The sequence below is a fragment of the Dasypus novemcinctus genome, chromosome 10, assembly GCF_030445035.2.
Source record: "Dasypus novemcinctus isolate mDasNov1 chromosome 10, mDasNov1.1.hap2, whole genome shotgun sequence".
Lineage (NCBI taxonomy): Eukaryota > Metazoa > Chordata > Mammalia > Cingulata > Dasypodidae > Dasypus > Dasypus novemcinctus.
Window position 1 is genome coordinate 42,844,062 of NC_080682.1, and position 26,849 is coordinate 42,870,910.

The 26,849-nt window shown below is 44.4% G+C and overlaps 1 protein-coding gene across 1 annotated transcript in view; it reads right to left on the reverse strand.

Annotated features, from left to right (window-relative positions):
• PTPRJ (protein tyrosine phosphatase receptor type J) overlaps positions 1-26,849 on the reverse strand; it is a 192,553-nt gene that overhangs the window by 40,395 nt on the left and 125,309 nt on the right. The window contains exons 2-6 of the mRNA XM_012524934.3: positions 16,059-16,077; positions 14,001-14,231; positions 11,436-11,690; positions 6,053-6,295; positions 4,699-4,935 (exon numbers count right to left, since the gene is read on the reverse strand). Coding sequence (XP_012380388.3) covers positions 4,699-4,935; positions 6,053-6,295; positions 11,436-11,690; positions 14,001-14,231; positions 16,059-16,077 — 985 coding nt within the window. The remainder of the gene's footprint in view (positions 1-4,698; positions 4,936-6,052; positions 6,296-11,435; positions 11,691-14,000; positions 14,232-16,058; positions 16,078-26,849) is intronic.

Genomic DNA, 26,849 nt, shown 5'->3' on the forward strand with positions numbered 1-26,849 from the left:
CCCAGCAGGCCAAGTGTTCTCTCCAGGACTGCATCTTCCTCTGCCCACCCTCATGTTAGCAACCCCAGTAGGAGAGGAAAGAAGGAAGGATCCTCCTTCAATGTGAATGCCAGGAAAAGCAATTCCTCCTTCCATACATGACGTGTCACCAGCTTCTCACCCATATTTTCCAGCCCTGTTCCAGTAATCTAGCCAGGCCAATAACTGCCTTCAGGTATTTAAACATTTTTCCCTCTTTTTTACTCTCTAAAGGAGAAAGACCATTCTCAAAACATATATAAAACTGCTATCCAGGAATTAAACCAACCCCTCTGGAGTTACCGGGGTCCAGGTATCACTGAATTCCAATGCCCTCATTCCCTCCATCCCCACACCCCAGTTCACACCTTTAGCATCCGGGCCTGGGCTGCTGGGCTGCTCTCCAGTGTGGCTGGACTTCCAGCCTGGGTTTCACACTGCCCCAAGCCATCCCACAGCCCACCACCAGAGAGAACCTTCTCCTAAACACCTGACTCTGCCTGTCACTCGCCTAGAGAAAGGAAGGTCCGTGGGCCTGTGACAGCCTCAGTAAATACGGATTTTCTGCAGAAGCCAAAGAACAAAGTCAAAGCTTCCAGGCTGCATTCAAGGTTCTTCAGGACAGGGCACCACGCTCCCTTCCAGCCCTGTCTCCTTCTCTTCTCTACTGTCACACCTCCCTTTCTATTGTCTGCACTTCACCGTGACATTTCCTAAACTGATGTGCCCTCCCCCTTCTCTCCATTCCTGGAAATCCTATCCTGCATCAAAACAGGTTCAACTCCTCCCTTGTAGAAGAGGCCTGCCCTCAGGATTTGAGGTTAAAAGAGTATACCCAAGAGACTTCAATCTCTGGACTGGCCATGTTCCTTCTGGGCCCTGAGCCTCAGCAGAGTTGCAGCTCCTACTCTCTGATTTGTTGGACTTGCACAGGTCGGCTAACAGGGAGGTGAAGATGGTCAACCACCAAAGAGGGAACCGAGAATGCCTGTAACTCCAAGCAGGAGAATCACACCCATCAACCATGTGGGATCTAAGGCCCCTCTCAATATAGAGGTAGAGCAGACATCACCAACCCAGGGTCCACAGGATGGAAGAATAAAATATGGATTAGAGTGAACTTACTGGTATTCTACTATAGAGCTACTGTGATTAATAATGGAGGAAACTGTAGCATTGATCTGGATAAAGTGGGCAAGGTAGTTGCTGAGGGCAGGGAGAGGAAAGAAGAGATGAGATGTGGGGGCATTTTCAGGACTTGGAGTTGTCCTAAATGATATTACAGGGACAGATGCTGGACATTATATATCTGCCATAACCCACTGAATGTACTGGGAGAGAGTGTAAACTCCAACGTAAACTATAATGCAATGTTGTGAAGCAGAGCTCTAAAATGTACTCACCAAATGCAATCAATGTGCCACAATGATGAAAGAGGTTGTTGATGTGGGAGGAGAGGGGGGATGGGGTGTGGGGTATGTGGGAGCCTCTTATATCTTTTAATGTAACACTTTTTTGTGATTTATGTATCTTTTTTAAAAAAGACAATGTAATACAAATTAAACAAATAAACAACAAAAGAAACCACAAGTAAAACAGAAAGACAAGCCAAAAGGAGGAAAAAAAAAAAAATAGTGCTCCAGCCCTTCAAAGCCCAAACACTTAGTGAGCAGCTGGAATGGACAGTTGTCACGTGTCACCTCTGCAGCATCCAACACCCCTTCTTTTTTTTTTTTTTTTAATATTTATTTATTATTATTATTTTTAATTACATTAAAAAATATATATGAGGTCCCATTCAACCCCACCGCCCCCGCCCCCCACGCCCCCCACAGCAACACTCTCTCCCATCATCGTGATACATCCATTGCACCTGGTAAGTTCATCTCTGAGCATCACTGCACCCCATAGTCAATGGTCCACATCATAGCCCAGACTCTCTCACGTTCCATCCAGTGGGCCCTGGGGGGATCTACAGTGTCCCGTAATTGTCCGTGAAGCACTATCCAGGACAACTCCACGTCCCGAAAACGCCTCCACATCTCATCTCTTCCTCCCATTCCCCACACCCAGCAGCCCCCATGGCTACCGTTCCCACACCCATTCCACATTTTCTCTGTGGACATTGGATTGGTTGTGTCCATTGCACACCTATGTCAAGTGAGGGCTTAGATTCCACATGGGTACTGGATGCACTCTTCCCGCTTCTAGTTGTAGACACTCTAGGCTCCATGTTGTGGTGGTTGACCTTCTTCAACTCCATGTTAGCTGAGTGGAGTAAGTCCAATAAGTCAAAGTGTAGGAGCTGAAGTCTGTTGAGGCTCTGGGCCTGGGCAACACCCCTTCTGAACATCACCCCAGGCCCTCTCAGTGGAAGCTGGAGAGACAGAGGCTCCCTCCTCCTGGCGCAGCCACCGAGAAGGCAGGAGCGGACACCTCTCCCAAGACGTGGAGTCCTGAGTGTGGCCGGGAGTGGACCCGCCTCTGCCCAGCCCAGCCCTCCAGAGTTTCCTGGACACCTTCTGCTTTCTGGCCGTTGTCCTCCAGCTCCCGCCCGCACTCTCTCAGTTCCGAGGGCTTATGACAGCCTTTCAAAATATACATTTTTGGCTAAGATAACCAGGGTGACTTTTCATTTCTGGCAAACGAGCCCAAGGGCTGAGCTGCTGTCATACTTACTCCTGAGCCCACAGGCCTGACCATGTCCTTGCCCACAAGTTTGTCTTCACTCCCCATCTAGACTGAAAGCTCCCTGAGAGCAGGAACCATACCCTCCAAATAAAACAAATTAAAACAACAAAGCAGCAATTTGGATGTCAACAAGAATTTCAATAGAATGATTAGTCAGGCTAAACAAGGAAACTCATTTTCTTATTTCAGAGAAAAAATGCTACCACCATTGACAAAATTTATGTTTTGTCCATTTATAAGAGTGTCTATAAGAGAAACATTTTAGACCAGTTTTTCACAGTGGCTAATATGGCTCTTTTAGGCATAGAGATGTGAAAGAAAAATACAAGCTAATGCCTTGTGCCTGCACACACTAGTTGTTCAGTATGTTTTCCTGAACTTAATGAAAGAAATACCTTGATGAAGGACTTAAGAGAAAACTTACTGAATCTGCTCTTTTTGAAACCTTTTCTGCAAAATTCCTTCTGACAACAAAACTACCAGCTAAGAAATAACTCAGACACATACAAGGCATGGGACTGTGTAACACAATGAACCTTGTGGAAGATGGACTGTGGTTACTAGCACAAATATGAGCATGTTCTCTCATGAATTATAACAAATGAACAATACAAATACATAATGTTAATAATAAGGGGTTATGCAAGTACCAACCAGCGATGCATTTGGAAAAAGACCTTGACCAAAAGGGGAAAACATTAAATACAAGAGTTTTACAGCTAAGGATTTCAAACTGAGTCGGGCAGTCATTCCAGAGGTTACACTTAGGATACACGTCTCAGGCAGATCTTACCAACCGCCACAGTAAAGGAACCCTCAAATACGGGTGCTCCTGAGGGCTCAAGAGCTATCTAGACACTACAGGCAAGGTACACAACCCCTTGAAATGGACACCCCATCACTGGGCCTTACCTTGGGATATATGACAACCAATTTCCCCATTGTAACAGAGTTAGACTCATTTATAATTTCCCTACACATGATTCTTTTATTTGAGCCTATAATTAGCACTATACCTGTTAAATATGTGTCCCAGAGACTTCAGTCTTTGGTCTGTTCATATGCCAGGTGAGCCCTAAATCTCAGCAGAGTTGCAGCCAACACCTACTTTCCAGTTCACCTGACTCATCCAGGACAACTAACAAAATGATGATGATGGATAACCTCCATCCCAAAACACAGAGAATATCTACAACTGTGAGCAAAACAGTTCTTTCCATCTGCCCCATAAGATCTAAGCCGCCCTCAATCTGCAGTAGAGCAGGCATCACCACTCCAAAATCCTCAAAACCGAGGAATGAACAAAAAAAGGGGGTATGCAACCACAGACAAAGAAAACTTATTGATAGTGTAGTAACAGAAGATTACGAACACTGATATAAAGAGAGTGGTTACCAGAGGTTCTGGGCGGGGAGGGCATAATAGGTGGAACATGGGGGTATTTTTAGGGCATTGGAATTAAGTGTAAATGATAATGTAAACTACAGACCTTTGTTAGCAGCAATGCCTCAAACTTTATGCATCAATTGTAACAAATGTACCATGCTATTGTAAGATGTTATTAATAAGGGAAGACATGGGAAGGGGAGATGGCAGGGTACATGGGAATCTCTTACATTTTTTTTATGTAACTTTTCAATAATCTAAAACCTCTTTAAAAATAAAGTTTATTATCTGGGGAAAAAATTAATAGGAGTGTATGGAAAAAAATATACCAAATGGACACTGTAGACCATAGTGGTAATAGTCTGATGGTGTTCTTTCACAATATGTAACAAAAGCTTCACAACAATGCAAGGCATTGTGTTGGTGGAGGGGTGTTGTATGGGAATTCTGCACATTATTGCATGATTGTTTAGTAAGTTCACAACTTCTCTAATAAAATATGTATATACAGATAAAGAAAGAACTCAGAAACAGAATCACAGAAGACAAGACTTTGGTGCTTAGAAGATCCTGAGTGAAGTCATTTTTAAAAATCTACCATACCTGTTGTGAACACTGTAGCTTGGGGCTGTCCTTCAGTGCCATCTGCTGCTTGAGAAAAAACAGTGGCATTGTACTGTGCACCCAACTTCAATCCAGAAATCAGGATTTCCGTGGCTCGGGACTCCTGGTCAAGGGATGGGCCCAAACACGTAGGGCGGTACTTGTACACAGGGGCAGTGGGGCAGCCGGGTGGCTGGCGCAAGCCCTCCTCTGGCCCTCCCTCTGTGTTGCTGGCATCTGCTTCAAACACAAGAGGCAAAGACATTAACTGCAACAGAAGCACAAGCCCACCTTCTTTCAGATCCCACCTCCTAGTAAGGCAATGCATCAGACGACACCCACAGCGTCATAAATATCTGTTCCCTTCCCCCCCACAATCAAAGATACATCCTCCTAGAAAAGGCCCTGGTTTTTGATAGATATTTTGCTTTGTGTGTATGTTTATACCAGGTAGCAGCACAGATAATCTGTGCATCTATTTCAAATTCAGCTATTTCGGGCCACTCTTCTTTCTTTTGGGAAATCACCTTTTCCCGTCCCAACTCCAGGCACGTGTTTCCAGAAAAGGCCACATGATTCAAACTCAGTAATCAGAGCCCCACTCAAGGGCCTTTTCCCCTGGATCAGACCCCGGCTGGTAGGGGAACTGGAGGGTATGAAACAGGGCAAACACTGGTGGCAGCCTGTCCTTGAGCTGGGTAGAGGGAGCCATTCTGAGAAGGAAGCTAATGAACAAGAAGAAGCAAGAAGAAGAGATGAGCGTCACCTCATCTGTCTCTAAGGTCTCACTGCCCACAGTGAGGAAATATACAGGAGTCAATAAATCGCTCTTTCAGTCTAAGCTATTTAAAGCCTGCTTTCTGTCACCTGTACTCAAGAGTCTAACACCCACTTTGTAGCTCTGTTTCCTTAAGTGCAAAATGGAGATTAAGTATCATTGGTGCTATGAAGTCATTAAATTACAATTCCAATCAGTGCGGAAAAGCGTTGGATTTGCTGCTCAGCATCGCTTTTCTCGATGGATGTGATGTTATTACACCTTTCCTACTTGGGTTAACGCATCTGTTATTTGTTTAACTGAAGGATAAAAAACCTAAAGGGGCCAGCTACTTCCCTGGAAGCCAGACTCCAAAAAGTTTCAAGTCCCATCTCTATTCTGCACCCCAAAGTGCTCACCTGTAAAATAAGAATGTTTTTCCATCCCTCGTCATACAGGTGAGGAATCAAACTAAAGTGAAGAGCCTCTATAAAGGCTAAAACACTATTGGAACAATTTTTTTTCAAGTATTATGTCACTGAAAGACAGAAAAAGGCAGAGAGGGAGACAGGAAGCACACACACTTTTGTAACTCACCTAAGCAACTTTCTGTAACCGGGTGGTCTCTCTGGGTCTCATTTGGTTCTAGAAAAGTCAGGGAGACTTGGTATCGAAACCCTGGTCTCAGGCATGTAATATTGACCGCTATGTCTTGAGTGGACTCCTTATAGCCTTCCAGCAGCATCCGGCAGGAGGCAGTGGCATTATGATTGGCCCAGGTAAGAGCAACCGTCGTCCCATTCTTGAAGGTGAACTTAAGACCAGAGACTGGATGAGGTTCTATTTTAAAAACACACAGTGGAAAAGGGATGAAGTTCTGATGCACGCCAGAACACGGAGGAACCCTGAAGTTACTGTGTTTAGTGAAATAAGCCAGATAAAAAAGATAAATGCTGCACGACCTCACTTATATAAAATGCCAACAGGAAGCAAATTTCTAGCACAGATAGTAGATTATAGGTTACCAGGGACTGGGGAAAGGGGCGGGAGAAGAGGGAGTTATTACTTAATGGGTACAGAGTTTCTATTTGAGGTGATGAAAAAGCTGGGACAATGGATATTGGTGATGGTAGCACAAGATTTTAAAAGTAAATGAAAATGATGGCTAAATGAAAGTTTTTAAAATTTTATTGAAGTATATCATTTATATATGCACTACATAAGCAGTATGTGTATATTGTAATTTATAAAACAAACATTCATTTCATCATACAGGGCTCCCACACATCACTCCACAACCAACGCCTGGCATTTTTATGAAACATTTGTTACAAACTATGAAAGAGCATTGTCAAAATATTAACTATAGCCAAAATCTTACATTTAGTGCATTTTTTCCCCAACCCACCGATTATTAACACCCTGATTAGTATTATATATTCGTTACAGTTCATGAAAGAATGTTCTCATATTTGTTCTCTTAACCACAGTAAAATGGGAAAGTTTAAGTTGTACATTTGTCACTCGAGTAAAAAGTTAAAACATATACTCATACACAATGGGCACTGATAGGACAAGATGCCTGCAGTCACCTTTAATTTAAAATGACTGACTGACTGACTGACTGACTGACTGACTAGGGACGTGGACTTGGCCCAGTGGTTAGGGCATCCGTCTACCACATGGGGGGTCCATGGTTCAAACCCCGGGCCTCCTTGACTTGTGTGGAGTTGGCCCAGGCGCAGTGCTGATGCGCACAAGGAGTGCCGTGCCACGCAGGGGTGTCCCCCGCGTAGGGGAGCCCCACGTGCAAGGAGTGCGCCCCGTAAGGAGAGCCACCCAGCGCAAAAGAAAGTGCAGTCTGCCCAGGAATGGCGCCGCACACACGGAGAACTGATGCAGCAAGATGATGCAACAACAACAAAAAAAGAAACACAGATTCCCATGCTGCTGACAACAACAGAAGTGGACAAAAAGAAGAACATGCAGGAAATGGACAGAGAGAATAGAAAACTGGGGCAGGGTGGTGGGAAGGGGAGAGAAACAAAAATAAATAAATAAATAAATAAATCTTTTAAAATAAATAAATAAACAAAATGAGGTAAACTGTCGGCACAGTAATTGGTATTTTTTAAAAATCAGTATATACTATTTATGAGTCACAAAAATGCTCAGGAACTTTGACTCAGCAGCCCCCTCCCAGAAATGTACCATAACAAATGATAAAAAGGAATTAAAAAATAATTATTGAGGGAGCATAAGTAGCTCAAGAGGCTGAGCACCTGCTTCCCACATAGAAGATCCCAGGTCCCAGTATCTCCTATAAACAAAACAACAAACAACAAACAAACGATAAAAGCAACTCTGGGGAGCTGATGTAGCTCAGTGACTGAGTGCCATATTCCCACATACAAGGTCCTGGGTTCAATCCCAGGCCTCAGTGCATCCAAAAAAAAAAGTCTGACGTCATTGATGGTTCTACGTGACTCACTAAAATCACTGCCTTGATTGCAGAGTCCAGCGCATTTCCATCATTTCATTGGGGAAAATATATTAGCATGGAGGAAAAAGGGAAAGAAGTATACCTAAAAGCCAAATTTTCTTTAGTAACTATACTTCCCTCCAAGACTAATAACCCCAACAGTGGTTTGATACTCTCCAAATTGCCTCTTTAAAATAGCAGAATTTAATTAAATTTTCCTAGACATCAGGAACAAAGCATCATGTGATTCCTTGCTAAGTCTAAAGGTCTCAATCAAGACAAAGGAAATAACATCATGCATTAGGTACCAAGACAATTCATCTAAGGAGCTGGTCTCTGCATTCCAGCGCCAAGGGGATTTTTCAGGAGACTTTTCAATCTATAGTATACCCCGCCCTTCTTTCTATCACCTATTTGGATAAAAGTGACATAAACTAAAACATTTCAGTCAAAATGACATCTTCGATTCATTTTTGGAGAGGTGGGGTGACGCAGAAAGAGGTCTACGAACACATACTACTGGAGTGGTGGGGAAACCAGAATCCAGGACTTCTGGCTTTCAGGATAGCGTTTTTTCCAACAGAAAACAATCTTTTTTCCAATCTGCTCAATACTAAGCTAAAGTTCTCAGTGGAGGGAGTTTCAGAATCTCAGTACAGCAGACACTGATTTCACTGCTGACCCCAGTTTTCTTAACAAGGAAAGGAACGGGAATAATGTAAAAATATCGACCGCTTGAAGGAGCAGGCGGAAAGCAGGTAAACAATCCAGAGGTGACTCTCTTTAAAGACCGGGCCTAAAGTTTGCGCGTAGGCAGTGCTCAACTGTTTAATCAGATTTTTTAAAAAGAAACTTGCTTAATGATTCCTAATGTTCTAGCATGCTTATATACAAACTCAGTACTGGAAAAGAGATAGAAGCAAAAGTAGAATATAAGACTAAATTATTCTCTAAAAACCAAAGGCACAAAAGGTTCTCAAGATTAAAGAAGCAACAAGATACACTGAGCACAGGACTGGGAATTGGACACCTGGACTCTTAACTGACCACATGCCACGATGACCTGGAACAAGTCACTTATGACACACCAACTCCCCAAATGCCCACGGTCTCCTCTTCCTCATCCGTAAAGTGAGTGTTTCCCAAAAGGGTGGCGTGCACACCCAGGTGACGAGCAACAGGAGTTTTGGGGGTGGCCAGGACACATTTTTCAGTTTGAAATTATTTATGTATTTTCATACATAGGGAAAAAATACCAGGTGTGAACCCAGTAATAAGTTTATTCTCTAAACTGTATTTTTTATTTTAACTGACTCTTTTATATATATATATAAATTAGAGCACATAAACGCTCAGGCAATGTACAGACAGGGCAAAACCTCTGCCTGTGGGCTACAGGAGACTGAGCTCAAACACACTGGTCTAGATGATCCAAAGCCACCGTCCAGCTCCGAAACAGGCTGATCTGCTCTAGGACTCGATTCTTCACATCATAAGTTTCAAATGTTTCCGACGCAAGTTCACTCATGTGCCTTTTTTTTTTTCTTTTAAGGAATTTATCACCAATAAATTAGCCGGCTCAATGGCTCTGGCTAACTGTGAGGAACATGGTTATCCCACAGAGGTCTGGAGTCAGGCACACCTGATGTTCAGTAGCCCCGCGACTGTGGAAAAGACTTAGGTGCTCTGGGTTACAGTTTTCTCAGCTGGGGCCCTCGGGGTTATCGTGAAAACAAAATAACGTAATAAGGACAGCAAAACCTTACTGATCGAGAAATAGTAACCAATCAACTTTGCTTCCACATGACACCATCTTCAGAAGCTAAGGTGGAGCGAGCAGGTTTGGCTCTCATGCGCGTGTCTGCTGCCCCCTCACCACCTCCCGGGTTTTCTCTAGTCCGGAGTCTGCGTCACTTGACCCCATCACCATTTCTGAATCCCACCGTCTTTTTCCTTCTTAATTCTGTCTTCTCTCTGCCCTAGCCTTATTTTCCTCTCTCTTTCACAATTCAATATAACAAACCTTTATTGTGAGGTTCTTCCCCTTGTGGTGGCTTGGAGCTATATACCCCAGAAAAACAAGTTGTTAATATTAATCCATTCCTGTGGGTGTGAACCCATTGTAAATAGAACTTTCGCATGAGGCTACTTCAGTTTAAGGTGCAGCCTAGCCCAATCAGGGTATGTCTTAATCCCACCACCAGAGTCCTTTATAAGCAGAATGAAATGAAAGACAGAAAGTCGCAGAGGGGACAGCCAGGAGCTGACAGTCAGTGGAACATGGAAGAGGAGAGGCCAGGAGAGGCTGCCATGTACACTGTCATGTGACAGAGGAGCCCAGGACCAAGGATCGCGGGTAGCCAGCCCCAGAACACCAGTCTTTTTGGGGGAAAAAAAGCATAGTCTTGATGATGCCTTGATTTGGACTTCTCCTAGCCTCAAAACCGTGAGCCAAGGGGGGCAGGTATAGCTTCATATGTACAAGGTCCCAGGTTCAATCCCCAGTACCTCTTTAAAAAAAAAAAAAAAAACTACAACTAAAACCTTGAGCCTATAAACTCCTAGCATTTAAGCCAACCCATTGTATAATATTTGCTTTAGCAACAAGGAAATAAAACGCCCCTCTAAAACTGCTCTGAGGAGCTCCAGAATTTCTAGAAAGTATCTCATCACCCCTTCCCTGTGGCTCTTCTCTCTCTCTCCAGTTCTTTTATTTATCAGGCTTCTGGGTAACACATTATTTAAAGAAATGGCATCCTGGCTTTAAAAAATGTTCAGAATCACTGGTTTTTTGTTTGCCTGCTCTTTGTCTGAGAAGCACTGGGCTAGCACTTACTTCAAACCCTGGGCTCCAAAAAGTTAGGATTCATGGCTTTCATAGCCAAGGAGATCACACCCCTCCAACCAGAAAAAAATCAACAAAGGACATCACCACTTTTTAAACATTTTTCATTCTCAGACTTAGTTTTTTAAAAAAGCTAAATTTTCCAGCTATCATGGGTAGCATAGGATATTGAAAGCTAAACTAAATACATATTTAATTGAATATCATTGGGCTCTAGTTTCATTTGAAACACACAGTCCTCTATAAGGAAAATCAAACATGTATCTCCAGCAGAAACTACTGGGAATATAAATTCAGCACCCACCTTCCCAAAAAAACTTAAAAGAAGGCTACAAACACCATCAAGACATATTTCTAATGCAGACTCTTGTCCCAGGTCTTAGCAAAAAAAGGCAGTATTAACAATAACAAAGAAAATTTTAAACCAAACAAGTGAAAGCAGTTAAAACTTCCCCCAACCAATATGATCTCAATAGTGAATACTCTAGCCACCTGAACTCCTGGGCTTGAAATAACATAGTACCTTTTCGCCTCTTACCTAGTTGTTGAAACTCAATGTCTTTCTATCAGGTACTTGAAGGATACAAGACAATAAGCCTCTAGGATATAAGACAGCAAGAAATTGTTCAGGATCATCCTGGGAGCCAACCTACCTGTTGTAACATTTCTGTCCACGGGCTCTCCCAGAGTCCCATTTACTGTTTTTGGAGTGATGGAGAATGTATAGGAAGTCGCTGGATTTAAGCCTGTGATGTTACAACTTCTTTCTGCAGTCGTGCAGTTCTTTTCCATCTTAGTCTGTACTATATATGTGTACTCAGAAGCAGCTGTGTCATTGTTTTTCCAGGTTAGGATCACATTGTTTGGACTGACAGAAACAGCTTCAATGTCAAACACAGGACTGGGCTCTAATTAAATATTACATTCCAAGAAAAAAAAAATAGAAATATTTTTAAAAGAATTCTAAGAGTAAAGTTTGTTCTCTATGTCTACTTCCAGAAGTGAATAGTACAAACAGAGTTTCTTTTGTATTTTTGCCTCCAAGACTTCGCTCCAACAAAATACATTGATTCTAAATCCTCACAGGGCCCACTGGATGGAATGGAGGAGAGTATGGGCCATGATGTGGACCATTGACTATGAGGTGCAGAGGTGCCCAAAGATGTACTTACCAAATCCAATGGATGTGTCATGATGATGGGAACGAGTGTTGCTGGGGGGGGGAGATGTGGGGTGGTGGGGTGGGGTTGAATGGGACCTCACATATATATTTTTAATGTAATATTATTACAAAGTCAATAAAAATAATAATAATAAAAAAAAGAAAAAATATATAGCAAAACAGGAAAAAAAAAAAAAAAACAAAATACATTGATTCTATCTCCCCAATTCTCAAAAAACACTGAAAGCAGAGAGGCCTATATGATGCAGAAGCACGTAACAACGTTGTTGCCAAAACTGTTACCAGAAGGACACTCAGCAGTTTTCTGACATAAAGATGCTGTGGGACAGAAGAGCAAAGAGAGCGAGCGACTGGTCTAGGAGTCCAGGTTTGGGTGTAAGGACCGGCTCTGCCCCTTGGCTGTGTGACCTGGAATTAGTCCCCCACACCTCTGAGTCTCAGTTCCTCTGCTGACAGCTCTAACATGCTGCACTATGTATGAAAGATGATTATCAGGCACCATGATACCGTAAACAAGATTCCAGGGTTGATTTGGATGTTAAAAAGTCTCGGCTCGGATTCCAATTGTGCTAGTCATTAACCACGTGACTTAAAGTCATCTCACTTCCTTCTCTGCACCTCAGTTTCATCATCTGTATAAGATCTTATAACAATGAAAGTCATTATGGTTTCTAATAGTAACTGAAATGACACAAAGGATACATTGTAAATAAATTCAAGATTGGGGAGTAGCAACTAGAAACAGAAAAGAAACACAAGACCTAAAATCCTTAATCTCATGGAAGGAGATGGACCCCAAAAGAGTAAAGAGAGTACAGGTGGGCACCACCCCAACATGCCCAGGACCCTAAAATGACAGCCTTACCTGGCACCTGGGAGCTACAGACACATATTCCATCAATGAAGAAGGGCAGAAAGGAAAGGAGAGAAAGGAGAGGAATGGAAGGAAGATGGAACAGGCAGGAAAGAATCACATGGCCCACAATGCAACAGACTTCATGCCTGGAAGCTCCTCCAGATGGGAGGCTCTTTTTATTTATTTATTTATTTTCAGGTACCAAGGCCAGGGGTTGAATCCGGGACCTTGTATGTGCGAAGCTGGTGCTCAAACCACTGAGCCATGTGGGCTTCTCTGATTTTTCCATTTGTTTTTGTTTGTTGTTTATTTTTGTTTTTTCAGGAGGCACCGGGAACCAAACCCAGGACCTCCAGAGTGGGAGTCAGGTGATCAACCACTTGAGCCACATCCGCTCCCTCTTTTCTATAAAATGACATGTTCACAGGGTCAGAGGAGAATCTTTGACAGATTATCATTGTGGGGCCACTTACAATTAATGGTGCTGATGGCGATAAGGATGATGATGAACCACAAACAACAGTCACAGTGGTGGAGGTAGCAAGAACAGCAGCAGCCCCATTTGGGGGCTGACTGTGTCCCAGACACTGCACCAGGTGCTGGACATGCCCCTTCTCATTTATGCATCTCAACAATTTCTTGAGGAAGACTAATGTGCCATTTTAAAGATGGAGAAACATGTTAAGAGCTAAAGCTTGTTGATTCATACAGGGATTCTGGGAACATTTTGGAAAAGCAGGTTCTTAAGTTTCAAGGTAGCCCAGAAAAGAAAGCACACTCAAATATATTTAACTTTTTTAAAAAACAGCAATGAAGAAACTGAGGTCCAGCAAGATCAGTGACTCGCCCAGGGGTGCAGAGCTGCAAACTGGCAGACACACAAGGGGAGCCTGGTCGACCAGATGCTGAGTCTGTGCTCTTATCCCTTAGGTCACTACGGTGCCACTCAAAGAGCAGGCAGAAAGAAAAGTGTCAGAGCAGATCTCAGAGGACCAACGTACCCCTCAAACCAGGCAACGGAACCATGATTGGGGAGAAAAAACACGCAAGAAGAAGTCATTTTTTTGCTGTGGAGGCTCAGGTTTTAATACAGTGATTTCAAACACAATGCACATATGAAGACCTTTAAATAAACTCTCCAAACCCCACAATCCATCCCAAAAGAAAAGTCTTGCTCACTTGTTTGCACTATTTGGCAGCAGGTAGTGGAGCCATTTGAAAAGCTGAAAAGATACAGCGTCCCAGGAACGAGTCCTCCAAATGAAGTGTTCCCATGACTGTCTGACTGGGGACTCCAGGGAATCTGGCCACTCAAAGTCGTCACATTTATTACTGAAAAGTTCTCTGGTGACTCACTAAAATGAATGTGAGTGGCTGTAGAACTGAATTTGATCGGATGACAGCTCAAGCCTGGAACAGAGGAAAGAAAAACAAACTAATAAAATGGCACCTCCCACCACCCACTCTCTGTATGAAAGAGCTTAAAAAATTTTTTTTTTTATTTTTTACTTATTCTAGTTCCCTCATCTCCTATGCTATAAAGTATTACTTCTATGAATGGAAATTTTCTTTTTGTAGAAGCCCCATCTTGCACCAATGATTCAAGCCTGCACAAGGTACCTACCAGATTATATACCAAACAGGAAGAAAAAGCAACTAAGGAATTCTTCCAGTTGTTTGCACAGGCTTTGCATAATATTAACTAGATTGCTTTATTAGAAGTTTCAGCAAGACATGCCCTCTTTCAATGGTGCTGTGAAAATGACTGAATTATTTATCTCCATGGTTCACAGACTTCGAGGTTTCACCAATCAGGAATTTTTAAAAGTCCAATGAAAAAATGTTGTTAATGTGGGAAAGTGTGGGAGTGGGAGGGTAGTGTATATGGGAATCCTCTATATTTTTGATGTAACGTATGTGTAATCTACTTCTTTAAAAATAAAAAATAAATTAAAAAAATGTTTTAAGGTCCCCAAATTTGGGGGACTAACTAAAGCTATCAATTTTTATTTTTCACCAAAAACATTTATATTTTTTTAAAATCTACCAGCTATTATCATCTTTATTTCTTAAAAAAACATTTTATCACCAAAAAAATTAGTAAGGACATAATTTCAGAACAGACAGTGCCTTCAACCAAATATATTAGCTTCATGAAAACCTTACTACTGTATTCGTATTTTTCTCATTTTACTGTAGATTAGGGGGAACTTCAATATCTCAGCCCCAGTCAAAACTGGGATTCAGCCCTCCATATATAGGAATCTATGTCTGATTTTTCTAAAGGTTAAACAAACTCCGAACCCTTTTAAAAAGTCATCTCAAAAAAAAAATTCATGGGGGCAGAGGGCAGATGCAGCTCAGTGGTTGAGTGCCTGCTTCCCATGTATGAGGTCCTGGGTTCAATCCTGGTACCCCCTAAAAAAATAAAAGAAACAACATCTTTTTTTAAAAGTCATGGGGTAATGTAGCAACATAAGAAAATACTTTTGGTATAACAACTTATAAAATAAATAAAAATCATACTACATTATACTTTCAACTAATTTTCTTTATATAACTCAGGGATGTAGATTGGGGGGGAAAACCACAGAAAATAAACATTTTATTTTGGGGAGGTTGCACAGAAAATTGAATCTGTTCTTTCATTTGCTATTCCTACCCTCACCCCACTCATAAAGAAAAACTGGAGGGAACTGGATGTGGCTCAACTGATAGAATGTCCGCCTACCATATAGGAGGTCCAGGGTTCAAACCCAGGGCCTCCTGGCCCATGTGGTGAACTGGCCCATGCCCAGTGCTGCCGCGCACAAGGGGTGCCCTGCCACACAGGGGTGTTCCCCGCGTAGGGGAGCCCCACGCGCAAGGAGTGCAACCCGCAAGGAGAGCCGCCCCACACGAACAAAAGCAGAGCCTGCCCAGGAGTGGTGCTGCACACATGGAGAGCTGACGCAGCAAGATGACGCAACAAAAAAAGAGACACAGATTTCCGGTGCCGCTAACAAGAATGCAAGCAGACACAGAAGACAGAGAGAGCAGACAACTGGGGGGGGGGGGGGGGTGAAAGGGGGGTAAATAAAAAAATAAATCTTAAAAAAAAAAAAGAAAAACTGGAAACTAAAGGTTTTTTTTTAAATTTAGCATTTTCTGTGATTTTTACATTCTGGTAATGCTGCCCTGTGTCCATCAGAGGGCAGTAGCAAACAACACGAAAACACAGAGGAAAAAGGTACTCACAGTCCCCGGCGCACACAACCTGTAACAGAAAAAGAAAACGGAAGTCAGTGGATTCATTCAGCCACGCACAAGGCAAATCTGAAATCAAGCAGTTGAGGATTTAATAGTGGGGATGGGAGGTTAAGAAGTGCCTTAGGCAAAGGCCTGCTGGCTGGGCTAGGGTATCGGGACACTGTGCGGGTTCAGTGTAAAGGTCAGTCACAAACAATGGATTAACTCGGTTGTGTGGGGCGGCTGCCCGGGGTCTTTCCTCACAGCCACTGGGGCAGCGCCCGTCAGCACCTCCCTCCTGCCTCCAGCACCTCCCTCCTGCCTCGCCATGTTCAATTGAGGCAGAAGCACACAGAAGCAGGGTCAAGATTCTCCCGGCCAGAAAAGGGGAAATCAGGACCATCTCACCCCTTTCCCAGGGCAATTTTCAGGTCACGAAGGCAGAGTGTAAAACCAGTGATCCCGCAGGGATTGACACTGGGTTTGGGATTTCCACCGTATAAAAACCCATCTTCCTTCTAGCAGTAGGTGGCAGTAATTTTTTTTTAATCCTCTAGCAAGCAACCTTGGAAAGAATGAATATTTGAAACAGGAGGGATCTTAAAGATTGTTTAGCTGATAATGTCTTAATATGAGGTCTTTAGATCTCTGGGGGGTGAGAGGGGGAGCTCTTCAAAGATAGTAACTGTGAAGTAAGAATTATTTCCCCATACTTTAAAAGCCAAAACAATGCAAGCTTGTGTTTTTTATTGTTTAGTAAACCACCTTTTTTGGTTAATAGGATTTTTAAAGTCTGGTCCTCCTGAAGAGGAAAATAATCAAAAGAGATCCTAGTGGAAGGGAAAAACATCCACCAATTTTCCATCATAGAATAAAATTCAAATCTTCCCACAGCCTATGAGCCTTTACTCCCTTCTCCCTTCCTTCTGCTCCAGACATTCCCATGGTGTGGCCTCAAAGGCCATCAGTAACACAAGTTTTTCCCTAAACTAACCAATGGACACTAGTGCTCCTCATTCTCTATCACATCACTTCTTCTCGGCATTTAACTGAATCAGTCTCCCTAGCTAACTGGATTGCTCCATGAGCACAGAGACCTTGCCTGTGCACACAGTAGGCAGTCAATAAGCATACACTGGAGGAAAGAATGAAGATCCCGTTTTCTAGAGGAGGCAATCCCTAAGGCCCAAAGAGGGGAAAGGACTTGCCCAAAGTCCTGCAGCAAGTCCAAGGTGAAGGCCAGCCAAATCCTGGCCTCTGGATTACCTAGTCCAGTATTCCTTCTACCTATCCCACCATTTCTAATTATCAGCATTTGCACAGAAAGGAAGGGCTTGCCCCTGGTTGCTTTCCCCCCCCCCCTTCCCCAAAGCCCCGCAGTAGTCCAAGCACCGTAGTCCAAGCACCAATCCTCGAAGTATTCCTCCTCTCTTGCCCGCAACCCTCAGTGGCTAAATCCTGTTGACTCTTTTTTCCTACCCAACCCCCACTCTCAAACTTTCCATTCCTACCACCCCACTCTAGCTTCAAGCGCTCACCATCCCAGGCCTAAGCTTGTGCAGCTCACCCCCTGCCTCCCTCAATCTGTGCAATGCATCAATCCACCTGGTCTATAATAGATCCTAGGTCAGAGGGAGAAAAAAGAGGCAGGTGCTGGGCAAGTGGGGACAGGGTAACAAACTCCGGATTGCATGCCCTCGCCCCTTCCACAAGTTCTGTCACATCAATGTGCATAGATATGTTGTCTCCTCAAAGGAAATTCATTCCACTGTTCCTCCATCCAAATATCACCTAAAAACATGAAAGCTCTAGATCCTGCCCTCAAGCAGTTTCCAGGAAAAGGCAAGGAAATAAGACATGCCTGTAAATAACTAATTCAAGGTGGTCAACACTAAGAATTCAAGCAGTTCTTGAGCACCGGCATTTGCCAAACATAGCTCCAAAGTGCTAGGGCTAGAGGAGACGCTCCGTATCGCTGGGGAGCTCACGGCTTAGGGAGGCAGGGAGGCAGGCGAACAAATCCAGGAAGGCCAGTGGACAGTCTCCCTAGGGTAAGTTCCACTTGCTAAGGGATGTCAGAGGAGGGCAAACACGAAGGCAAGAGTGATGGTGCTTTTCAATCTGTGCCCCTTAGAGTCTTCGAATCAATAAACATTAATGAACTGATGATCACTTCATGAGACAATGTGTCAAAAATCTCTGAATGCTAGAGATGACAGTGCAAGGATCACCATATTTGAGGAAAAGGAAATTTCTGGGAGATTAAAATCACAGCTTTGACACTAACTCTGCCAGGCACTGTTATAAGTGCTTTCAAATATTAACTCACTTTACTCTCCAAACAATCCTTTAAAAGGTACAGAGCTCAGATTTTAACCAGGCAGATTAATTCCTGAGTCCATACTCTTAACCACACAGCTATGCTGCCTTCCAGTGGAAACCTAGCGGAGACAAATATACCAGGGTTTAGAGAAGATAAAAATTTAAGTGCAAAAGATGTTATCACAAGAAGAAAGATGTTATCAGTATGTTCCTTTCTCCTTTCCATCCCCCCAAAACACCAGTAAGCAAAGCAAGAGTCTTCTTGAAACCCTTCCTGAGAAGGCCCCAGGTGCAAGACAGAACACACCAGCCCGTCTCTGAGATCCTCACCAAGCAGAGGCCCAGAGCAATAGCATAGTGCACTGCGTGGTGCAGGAGTTTGATATGGTTATGAATTCCAAAAATAGATACTGGATTATGTTTGTAATCTGGCCTGTACCTGGGCACGATTAAGTTATGATTAGGGCTGTGATTGGGCCACGTCATTAGGGCATTGAGTCCCTGCCCCTTGGTGAGTGGGGACTCACAGATAAAAGATATGTCAAAGGACAGAGTTGAGGGTATTTGATGTTGGAGTTTGATGCTGAAGCCTTAAGCTGGAGCCCTGGGAAATAAACTCACAGAGGAAAGAGAAGCCAGCCCCAGGAAGAAAGGAACGCTGAGCCCAGGAAGAAGGAAGACCCTGGACAGGAGGAACCCAAGAAGCCTGAACCTCACAGATGTCAGCAGCCATCTTGCTCCAACACGTGAAAATAGACTTTGGTGAGGGAAGTAACTTATGCTTATGGCCTGGTATCTGAAAGCTCCTACCCCAGATAAACACCTTTTATAAAACCCAACCAATTTCTGGTATTTTGCATCAGCACCCCTTGGCTGACTAGTATACATGGCTTCAATTCTTTCCTGACCTCATTCCCCCTTTGTTCTGTCACCCTCACCTCCCTGGGCCTGACTTCCTAAATAAAGCATCAGCATTTAATCTTTGCCCCAGGCCTCGGAGGACCCAGGCTGAGACACCAGACAACGGAACCTGAAAGAAGTCTGCAATAAGGCTCTGGGAAAGTTTCCTCACGAATAAAAAAGAGATGCACAGGAGGAAATATCACACTGATTTGCTGAATGTCACCAGGTCTGCCTGTGATATCTGGAGCTGCTGCAGCCACTGTGTAGCAATGAGGGGACAAATTACCTGCCTGCTGAGAATGGCCCGTTTAAGCTACTAAATTGACCAACTCTAGACCTTTCCACCTTCAGACTTCTTACACTGCACGATAAAACACCCCTTTTTGCTTAAACTACTTTTGTTGTTTTACTTACAACCCCCCCCCAAAAAAAAACTAGTTGACACAACAACAAAGTAACTAATTTTAATAGTAACCCTCATTTTCACAGACACCAAATTCTTCCACTAGGATACTAAGATAATGGGGGACTGAATCTAATGAAGCTCAGGGAGGAGGGAGGAAGGAGAGGAAGCTCCCTAGAAGAGGAAGAGGAGAAGAAGGAAAAGAAAAAAAATAAGAGGGTTGAAAGATGTATTTGGGCAGGCAGAAAAATAGGAGAGAACTGCCCTGGACTGAGAATCAGAAAACACACAATGGGTCAAACAGCTGACCAAAAAGCACAATGAAATCTCCATTTTCAAAAGCATTCTAAGGATAAAAAGGGAGGGACTCGAGTTTAACTAGGTACTACTGTGTGCCAGGCACTGCTGGGCATTTTACTCCCTTGTCTCAGCACAGAGTCATGAATCAGACCGCCTGGGGGAAACCATTCAGTGTCAACCACTTACTGGCTGTGCTACTCTCAGCAGGTAGCTAAACCTTTCTGTGCCTCTGTATCCACATCTGTAAAATAGGGATAATAATCATACCTCCCTTAAGTGAGGATTAAATTTAAATGATCTATTTCAGCTGCTACTATCATTGTAATCCTTAAATCTTCACAGCAACCCCTCAAGGTATTTTTATCCCCATTTTATGGATGACAGCACCAAGGCTCAGAATCTACCAGCAAAACCAAAAGGCAAAAATTAAACTCATACTCTCCCAAGTATTTAAATAATGAAGCAATAACTTGGTTACACTGGAGGGCACTGAGGCCCAGAGACAGCGGGTGGCTTAGCCAAGGAAATACAGCCAGTGAGGAAGCACAGACACCAGAACCCAGGTCTGGGGACAGGCACTCTATCCAAGCCCCTTCTATCCCAGATGCAGGCCCCCAGGGGAGCACTCACGGCTCACCAGCCTCTCTCTACTCCTCTGCAAAGGCGTCCAAGGCTTTTGCTGGTCCCCAGGCCTGAGTAAAAAGGAGGAAAGGCCAGAAAGAGAATTAAGCTCAGCAGTGACATACATGGGAAGGGTGTGGGGCTGTCCTCAAGTCCTCCAAGGACCTCAGGTTACCTGACATCAAGGGTGCAATACAAAACCCATCAGCCAACCAGCTGGCAGAACATTAGCCATTCCCAAGAACACCCAGTGCTACGGAGTGGAGTCTTCTCTCCCCTCTTTTCTGAGGAACAGACTCTCACTGTTGGGCCTTCCAGCCTTGCTCACTGCTCCCCTCCCCAGCGATGCATTCCTGTTTCACAACCTCCATTAGTTATCATGACCCCATATGGTGATGAACCAAAGCTCTCCTCCCCACCTGTGGGAACCACCACCACTCCAGAACAGCGGTTTCCATCATAATGATCCTTCTTCCAGACCCCAGAGAAAAACATACGGTTAATGCTGCTCTCAAGGTTATCCCAGTAAGACCAAAGCATTACATCAGTGGTCCACTCTGAACACAGGATTCTTCCCAATTAACACCTAAGTCACGGGAAGCTCTAGCTGCATTTACCTAGAACTTCTAAATTATCTCCACCTTCTCTACTTAAGCACTACTTCAACTACACACCAAAATGCATTTCTAAATATTTTCCCCTTCCCCTCTCCCTGATGTGAGTGCTCCATTAAACCTATCTCCCAGTCTAGAAATTCAGAATAACCTCTAATTTGTCCCTTCCCTTCATTCTTCACGGGGCCACTCAGTGATCATTTCCCAGAGATGTTTCCTTGCCCAAGGCATCTTGACTTCCCTACTCTTGCCCTGTGCCCATTGCCTAGATGACAGTCTCCTCCTAGGGCTAAGAAAGCACTCAGGCCATTTCCGTTTTTCTTTTTTGAAGTCCCTGATCCACACACACACACACACACACACACATACACAATTAAGAAGTGCCAGAACAGGGTCATCTCTACTGCAGTCTATTTTTGCTTCAATCCTGTCAGAGTATCTATGACTGCAGCTATAATGCCCCTGCCTAAGCTGAGGCCCTGGGTGAGCCCTGAAAGAGTCAGGCCCACTCCCCTCATCCACCTGCCTAATCGCCTTGCTTCCCAGTTCCGCCCCCAATCCACAGTGGAAAGTCAATAGAACTCCTGTCATCCTTTCTAAATCATGCCATTGGTCGTGATCCCGGCAGGGACAGACGGCAACTCAGGTAACTGAGGAGAATTTATAAGGGGCAGGGCTGAGGGGCTCCAACAAGGATGGTGAGGCACCCCAAGGTCATGGTGTGAGAAAGGGCAAGGAATAAGGCTGTGGCTTGCCCCTACCACCTCCGGCTGGGCCTTCCCTCTGACCTGGCCCAATGGGAGCAGAGAAGGATGGAGATGGGTGGGCGAGGGTCTAGGAGGCCCCCGCGGCCCAGAGCTCACGGGCCATCACCACCAAGAGCCTGTGAATCTGGCAGGCACACCCAGGGCGGTGATCAGGTGTTTTAGGTTCCAACTTCCCCTGAGGCTGCTGAGCTATGGGACTTGAGGGTCTCCCTGAGCCATCCTTTCATCAAGTATAAAACAGCGGGAGGTTATCTCCTGAGACTCGAACAAAACAGCGTAAAAGCCCTCTTCCTGTCTAACCAAATTTCTGAGGCTGACACTCTTCAACTCACTTGCTGACCTTCTGCTACCGTTCCAGCCCCCAGGAACTCTCCAGGCTCGGAGCCCTCCCAGCCAAGCCTCACAGGCCTTTTTCTGTAGCCCTGGACTTAGGGTGGTTCTGACTCTCCAAGACTCACATGGGGGGAAAAAAAAAAAAGGAGACACCCTGCCAATAGGACAGGGAGTGGTCCAAGGACCTGCGAGCTTGCGGCACAGCCAGGGAGGGGCATGGGTGGCTTGGGAGCAACAATGCAGGGAAAGGGGCAGACAACACCACCCAGCACGTAACCCTGAGTGGGGATTTAATGCAAGTTGATTCTTCATAGTATTAATATCATCTGGACTGAGCCCTTGACTATGGACAGTCACTGTGCTACATACACGTGTGACAGTCGTCCTCCCATACAAGCCTTACAGCAACTGCAGGAAGCAGGAACTTATCTGTCCCCATTTTACAGATAAGGAAACTGAACCTTGGGAAAAAACCAACTTCCTGACCCAGCACCTTTCAGCTAGCAGGCCCAGGTCGGCCTGACACTGAAGCCCTTAGCCATTCTCACAGGCGCTGAGCTGGTTCCTCCTTAGTCAAGTCTTGACCGAGACAATGAGGCTGAGCTGGTTCCTCCTTAGTCAAGTCTTGACTGAGACAATGAGACGGGAAAGGCAAATCCAGGGCTGCAGGGCACAATCCCTTGCCTGTCCCAGGATTTGGGAACAGGTTCATTAGCACATTCGAATTGCCTGAATTAAGAGCCTTCTGCACTGTTCTTAATTCTTAAAAGAAGCAGGGTTTAGGGGGTAAATTCACAGAGCAGCCTGGCTTTTACTAAGTGACAAATCTTCAGGTTTTCCATTATACACGTTAGGTTTTGAGGGATGGGTAATGAGTGACTGAATAACACAATGGGTAACAATAGGCTCTTTATCTTTCTAAAGCCAAGCCCACACACCATATGACAATAGTTATTTTTACCCACTGACGTAATTCACCAAAATGTGAACCGCTTCAAGCAATTTTTAAAATCAAACAGCATTTTATGGGACTGGAAGCATACACAGCATTCTGAAAGGCCGTCATTCTTCCCTGCTCTCATTTATCTCCCTTGTGAAATTTATCCAACAGCCCCCTACAAAACTGGCTCCTAAAAGGTAAATCATTGATCACAAAAAACGGCTGACGGGGTGGGCCCTCCCATTGAACCCAGAATCCGGGCAATGCGCACCATTACAGAAAACTCCCCAGAAGGCAGATGAGGCACTGTGGGGTGGCCTGAGCACTGTGCATCCATTTCTACCCTAGAGTCCAAAAGGTAAGGGATGGGCAGGCCGGCAGGCAGCCCGGCAAGCAGTACCCACAGCAAAAGACACCACAAGAGCCAAGGAAGAATCCGCTGGCTTACTCGGCTTCGTTTGCAAAACAGTGACAATGCTGTCACCAAGAAGGGACTGCAAAGAAGGGTTTGAATAATCCATAATTCCGTGCCCCAAAAATGCCAGGTGTGGCTTGGGTGGAAGGCATGGGCACAAACCACCCAGCAGATTTGCTGCCTCTAGGGGCTGGTGGACGGGGATGAAGTCCTCCAGGCGCAAAGAGAAGGAGCCTGAGGGGCTGTTTTGGGAGGCCAGGAGAACTTTGAGACCTAGAGCTGGGCTTAACCTTGGAAATTCCAAGCCAGAAATTTCGATGGGTATTTTTGTTAAAAAAACAAAATTTATTTTTAAAGAAATCTTAATGAACAACTACATGTATAAAGATCCACATTTCATATATATATATATGCATGAATGTATATGTGTGCGTATATACTAAGGTAAAATCATGTGTTTGCTTTTGTTTGTATTTTAGGTACCAGGGCCAGGGATCAAACCTGGGACCTCGTCATATCTAGGAAGCCAGCACACAACCACTGAGCTACATCAGCTCTCCTAAGTTGGTTTTTTTCGTTTGTTTGTTTGTTGTTTTGTTGTTAAGAGGTACTGGCAATGGAACCTGGGACCTCGTGTGTGGGGAGCAGGTGCTCAGCCGCTTGAGCTACATCTGCTCCGGTGTGTTTCTTTTTAAAGTGCAAGTTACCCCATATTCTTATTTTTTAATGTTATCAACAGGTGACCAAGTTAAAGACAACCAGTGGTCTCCAGTGTATTAAAATTTGGTGTAACATCTATTTGGGTGAGTGTTTTCATAACAATTTCCAACACAGTCAAATACGGGAAGTTGTTTTTTAATGAAAGTCAAAGCAAGCACTTATGGGACACCCTGATGCAACTCAAGAAACACTTTTACTTCATGAATGGAAAAAATAAGTCCTAGAGACTTGCAGCAATTCAACCAAGATCTCCCAGCACTGAGAACTATCCCAGGGATCTGCAAGCTCCCAGGACAGGTTTATCTCTACTTCTTGGGAGAGGGTCAGAGTTGACATCCCAGAGATCCCCGTCCAAACCTTCCAGATGATAAATCTGGGGTACCCACATTGGAGCACCATTGTCCAAATCTAGCCCACTGACATGTTTTGCTGGACCCACAGTATTTCTTAAAATTGTGATCAAGCTTTGAAAATTTAGGAGCCTTAACATTTTTAACTGTTGATTTTTGGCTTCTCAGAAAGAAACAAAAAAGATCTGGCATTCTTAGCAGACCACATTCATGCAATTAATTGGTTATGAGTGTCAGCTCCCCCATTAGATGGGTAAGTGCTTGGAGTTCACCATCACTCCCTGGTTTGTTCGCCCCAATGCTATGGACAAACATGGACAAACAGCAGTTGCCGAGCAACATGGCACCCACACTGTTTAAAGACCAATAGGCAGTGTGACTTTTCATTATTGGGCCCATTTCATTTATCTGTGTTCCCAACTCCCCTTAAAGAGATTCGAGTTTGATCTAAGAGTACCTTGCAACCAAAGTACAGGGGTTGCAATCATTAACAAACTGTTTACTTTCTAAGTTGCTCCCTTAGGAAGAGATCTCTGGCCATATAACAGACACTTGAACAACGTGAATATAAAATACCATTTTGCTGGCCCTTAAATTCTCTCCTTGGCTGCTGACATGTCGCTCATCCCATCCCACCCCTTAAAAAACAAAAGACAAGACAGAGTTCCAATTCTTCAGCTAAGGTTTGAATTTCATAACCTTGAATTTAAATAATAAAAACACTCCACAAATCCCACCAGTTTCCTCCTCTTCCCTTCCCACCTCCTTTGACTATTGATAAAAATAGCCACCATTTACCAAGTGTTGCTAAGTCCAGGGCCAGCTCCTCATGGAACCCGCCCCTCTCCACTGCCCAGCTGGCAGCACCCACCACTTATACTTTCCTGGCTCCCCAGTCCCCCACATCCCCCTTTCCTCATCCTCCCGTCCTCAGATGAGGACAGAACATCAGGACTCCGGTTCCAGGTTCACGAACTCTGCTTTCCATTCATCCTAAAGTGACCCCCTGTCCTCCCCAGGCTTTACAAACAAAGGCCCCCACCAGCCAAAGCACCCCTCCACTGATTCCACTACACCACAGAACTGAGGACGGTGGCGGGGGGAGAAAAATCAGAGTCAGACCTGGATTTAAATCCTGGTATCACCCATTTACTAACAAGGAGCCTAAAAGCCAGTGGCCTAACCTCTGCAGTTTTTTCACCTGTAAATTACCAGCTACTCTGCAGGGACCCCAGAGACAAGCTCCAGGGTGCTGCCAACCAGCAAGGCGGGAAAGCACTGGGGTTAGGAGCGTAAACGAGCCCACCCCTTCTGGCCATACGAAGCTGAGCAAGCTCTTCCATCTCCTTCTCCAAGCCTCGGCAATAACAGCAGCACCTACCCCAAGAAAGCGTGGGGGGTGGAACCTTGATAAGTAACAAACCAGAGCAACACCCCCCCCCAAAAAAAAAGTTTACACAGTTTTTACCTCATGGGATTGTCGTGGCAAGTATTAAACAATGAAATCCATGTGAAACGCTTAGCATACATGCATAGCTCAAAGCTCAGCTTAGCATACGCAGCTCAATAAATGTTAGCTCTTCCTATAATTACTATTAAGAGTAGGGCCTGGGGCAGGAAGGTTAGAGGGGAAGCAAGAACTGTCTAGCACGACTAAGATAAAGCAAGAGCAGACAGCCGCCTTTCTGCTAACACAGAAGCCTGAATAGCAGAGAAGGGCAAATCTGTGTCTTGGAATTCATTACATGATTAAAAAACTCGGGCTAAAATTCTCAGGCTGAGGGCATTCATGTCACCCACTTGTCACCCATTCTTGTTTCGCAAGAAAACTGAAGCAGTCTGATATGGTTATGAATTCCAAAAATATATACTGGATTATGTTTGTAATCTGGTCTGTACCTGGGCATGATTAAATTATGATTAGGGCTTTGATTGAGCCATGTCATTAAGGCATTGAGCCCCCACCCCTTGGTGGGTAGGAACTCTCAGATAAAAGGCATGGCAAAGGACAGAGTTGAGGGTTTTTGATTTTGGAGTTTGATGCTGAAGCCTTAAGCTGGAGCCCCGGGAAGTAAGCTCACAGAGGAAAGAGAAGCAAGTTCCGGGAAGAGA